Source organism: Eimeria mitis, genomic scaffold, assembly GCF_000499745.2.
Source record: "Eimeria mitis Houghton genomic scaffold, Emh_scaff2969, whole genome shotgun sequence".
Classification (NCBI taxonomy): domain Eukaryota; phylum Apicomplexa; class Conoidasida; order Eucoccidiorida; family Eimeriidae; genus Eimeria; species Eimeria mitis.
The window spans coordinates 1465-4265 of record NW_013571310.1 but is presented as its reverse complement, the minus strand read 5'-3'; the positions used below and the strand labels follow the sequence as shown (position 1 = coordinate 4265).

Below are 2801 nucleotides of genomic sequence, written 5' to 3'. Positions count from 1 at the left end.
TGCTGCTGCTCCAGTCGCCCCAACTACTCCTTGTTGCTGCTGCTGCTGCAACTGCGCAGCAGCAGCAGCAGCAGCAGCAGCACCAGCAGCAGGGTAAGAGCCTGCACCGCCCTCGCCTCCTCCAGCGATGATCTGGTTGTTTGTGGGCCCCAAGAAGGTTAGCGGGTGCAGCTGCCACCGTACCCTTATTGCTTTGCCTGCGGGGCCCCCCTGTGCCGCCTGAGGCTGCTCTGCTGTACCCGCACACTCGAGGGGGGCCCCCGCCAGCTGCAGCAGAGCGCAGAGGCCCAGACGAATGATCTGGCTGCTGCTGGTTACGTCTTTCCATAGACTTCCCTTTCTTGCAGTGACAGCTGCGGTGACAGCTGCTGCTGCTGCTGCTGCTGCTGCTGCTGCGCCCCCAGAAGAGCCGCTATTCAATGCCCCAGCAGCAGCACCCCCTGGCAGCCCCGCAATAGGAAGAGTACTAAACCTCTTTGTCTCGCCGGTGAGGAANGCAGCAGCACCCCCTGGCAGCCCCGCAATAGGAAGAGTACTAAACCTCTTTGTCTCGCCGGTGAGGAAGCAGCAGCAGCAGACCGACGCAACAGCAACAAGCTCAACAAGAATAAAAGCAGAGATACCAGCAGCAAGACGCACTGCAGCAGGATGTAAGAAGCAGCCAGATACGGGGACCCCAGCAGCAAATATAGTTGACACAGGTATAGGGGCCCCTAGAGCCGTTGCAAGCACAGGAGCAGCAGCAGCACCGCTGCTGCTGCTCTCTGGCTTCAGCTTCAGGTCCTCTGCTATTTGCTGCGGTGATAGAGGCGCAACCAAACGAGCATAAGGTGACCCCACAGCTACACCCCACATGCAAACGCCAGCAGCAAGCGACGGCAGCTTCCCGCTCTCCCCTAGAAGCTCTGCAGTAGACACTGCAGCAGCAGCAGCAACCGAATGCTGCTGCTGCTGCTGCTGCTGTGGAACCTGCTGTCGCTGCGTTTCAGGGGAATCTGGAGATGTGCCTGCNGCTGCTGCTGCTGCTGCTGCTGTGGAACCTGCTGTCGCTGCGTTTCAGGGGAATCTGGAGATGTGCCTGCTTCTCCACCAGCTGCTGCTGCTGCTGCTGCTGTTGCTGCTGCTGGCAAGGTTGCAGCAGCAGCAGGAGGAGGCTCTGGGGTCTCGTTAAGGAATATCCTGAAGGCCTGCAGAGAGGAGAGCAGCACCGGCAGGGAGGCGACAACCCCCAACACGAATTCATCTTTGAGCTCAGCAGACGGAAAGGGGCAGCCGCGCAGCGTCTTTGCTGCTGTTTCTGCTGCTGCTGCTGCTGCAGTAACAGCAGCAAAAGGAAAGACACAATCATCTAGGGATCGTGCAGATCGAAGAGCTAAAACAGCAAATATATCTCCATAGAGAGAAATAAGCCCCAAAATAAATGCATGCACAGCCGGGGGAATCTCTATAGCCGCGGGAATATATGAAGAGTTCAACTCCACCTGCGACGCAGCTAGTAGTGAGAGCTGCCTAGACACCCGAGAGAAGAAAGGAACAAAAGCCTGAATGAGGCGAAGCACCTCTTCTTGTGTTTCTGCACTCAAAATACTCGTCTGCGGGCATTGCTGCTGCTGCTGCTGCTGCTCATCATCTACACCTGCAGCAGCAGCTGTTGCAGCTGCTGCTGCTGCCACCGTGCGCTCGTGAATCTCTGCATGCACCCGCCTAGATACAGCATCCAGCTGCTGCTGTGCTGCAGCAACAGCAGCAAGAAGCGAAGCCTCCACCTCAGCCCTCAGAGCCCCAGACGAGACCGCTTCAAGCGACACACAATCCTGCCCCCATTTCTTCTCCTGCGGCTGCTGCTGCTGCTTCTCCTGCTGCTGCTTCTGCTGCTGCTGCTGCTGCTGCTTCTGCTGCGACGCAGCGAATGAACCCGAAAAGAGAGACGCTGCGCGCGGATCAGACTGCAGCAACTCGTGCACCTCAAGGCCCTCAGCAAGCACTGCAGCAACAGCCTGAGACCGCAGGTAATCCAAAGACGGCAGCAGGTCCTGTTCTCCTTCTTGCTGCTCCTTCTCTTGCTGCTGCTGTTGCTTCTGCTGCTGCTCCTGCTGCTTCTGTTGCTGCTGCTGGGGATCCAAGTCGTCAAGCAGCAAAAAGAGCGCGCTCAAAGCAGCAGCAGATCCCTCCCCTCTATCTACATGTGCTGCTGCATCGTCTGTGGCAGCTGCTGGTGCAGCAGCAGTTGCTGCTGGCAGCTCTCCCCTTGCTGCTGCCGAGTGCCGCTGCAGCAGCATTAACCAGGCCATGGCCCGTTGCAGTCTGCTGCGCATCCTATTCCCTGCTGCCGGTGCTGCTGCTGCTGTTGTTGCTGCTGCTGCTGCTGCTCCGGTAGCTCCTTTCACGCTCCCGCTGCTGCTGCACTGCAGGGCTGCAGCGACTGCGTACAGCAGATCCCCTGCTACGTCAAGCAGCTGCTGCGCCTCCGTCACTGGAAGCTGCTGCTGCTGCTGCTGCTGCTGTTGCTGCTGCTTAGGATGTGCGTCCAGCGCCATAGCTGCTGCATGCATGATAGCGAGCGCCGCGCGCTCTGCTGTGCCCCCCGTGAGGAACTCCTGCAGGGCCTTCGCATGCTTGGCGGTTTGGCCTGCTGCTGCTGAACACAGCACACAGCAACAGCAGCAGCAAGAGTAGCAGCAACAGCAGCAGCAGAAGCAGCAGTAGCAGCAGCAAGACTTGAAAGCGCTGGCTCAGCAGTAAAGAAGAGAACCGCAACAGCAGCAGCGCAGCAAGAGCAGCAGCTCACTCGTTGCAGCGAT

The 2801-nt window shown here is 58.8% G+C and overlaps 2 protein-coding genes across 2 annotated transcripts in view; both read right to left on the bottom strand.

The window, feature by feature from the left end:
* The window catches only part of EMH_0060840 (uncharacterized protein), a gene marked incomplete at both ends in the record, with an annotated part of 3191 nt that extends 2336 nt beyond the window's left edge, over positions 1–855 (bottom strand). Inside the window, 2 exon segments of the mRNA XM_013497833.1 lie at positions 184–495; positions 499–855. Of these exon segments, the coding sequence (XP_013353287.1) occupies positions 184–495; positions 499–855 (669 nt within the window).
* Positions 856–896: 41 nt separating this feature from the next.
* Positions 897–2801, bottom strand: part of EMH_0060830 (uncharacterized protein) — a gene marked incomplete at both ends in the record, with an annotated part of 3211 nt that continues 1306 nt past the window's right edge. Inside the window, 2 exon segments of the mRNA XM_013497832.1 lie at positions 897–1011; positions 1015–2638. Of these exon segments, the coding sequence (XP_013353286.1) occupies positions 897–1011; positions 1015–2638 (1739 nt within the window).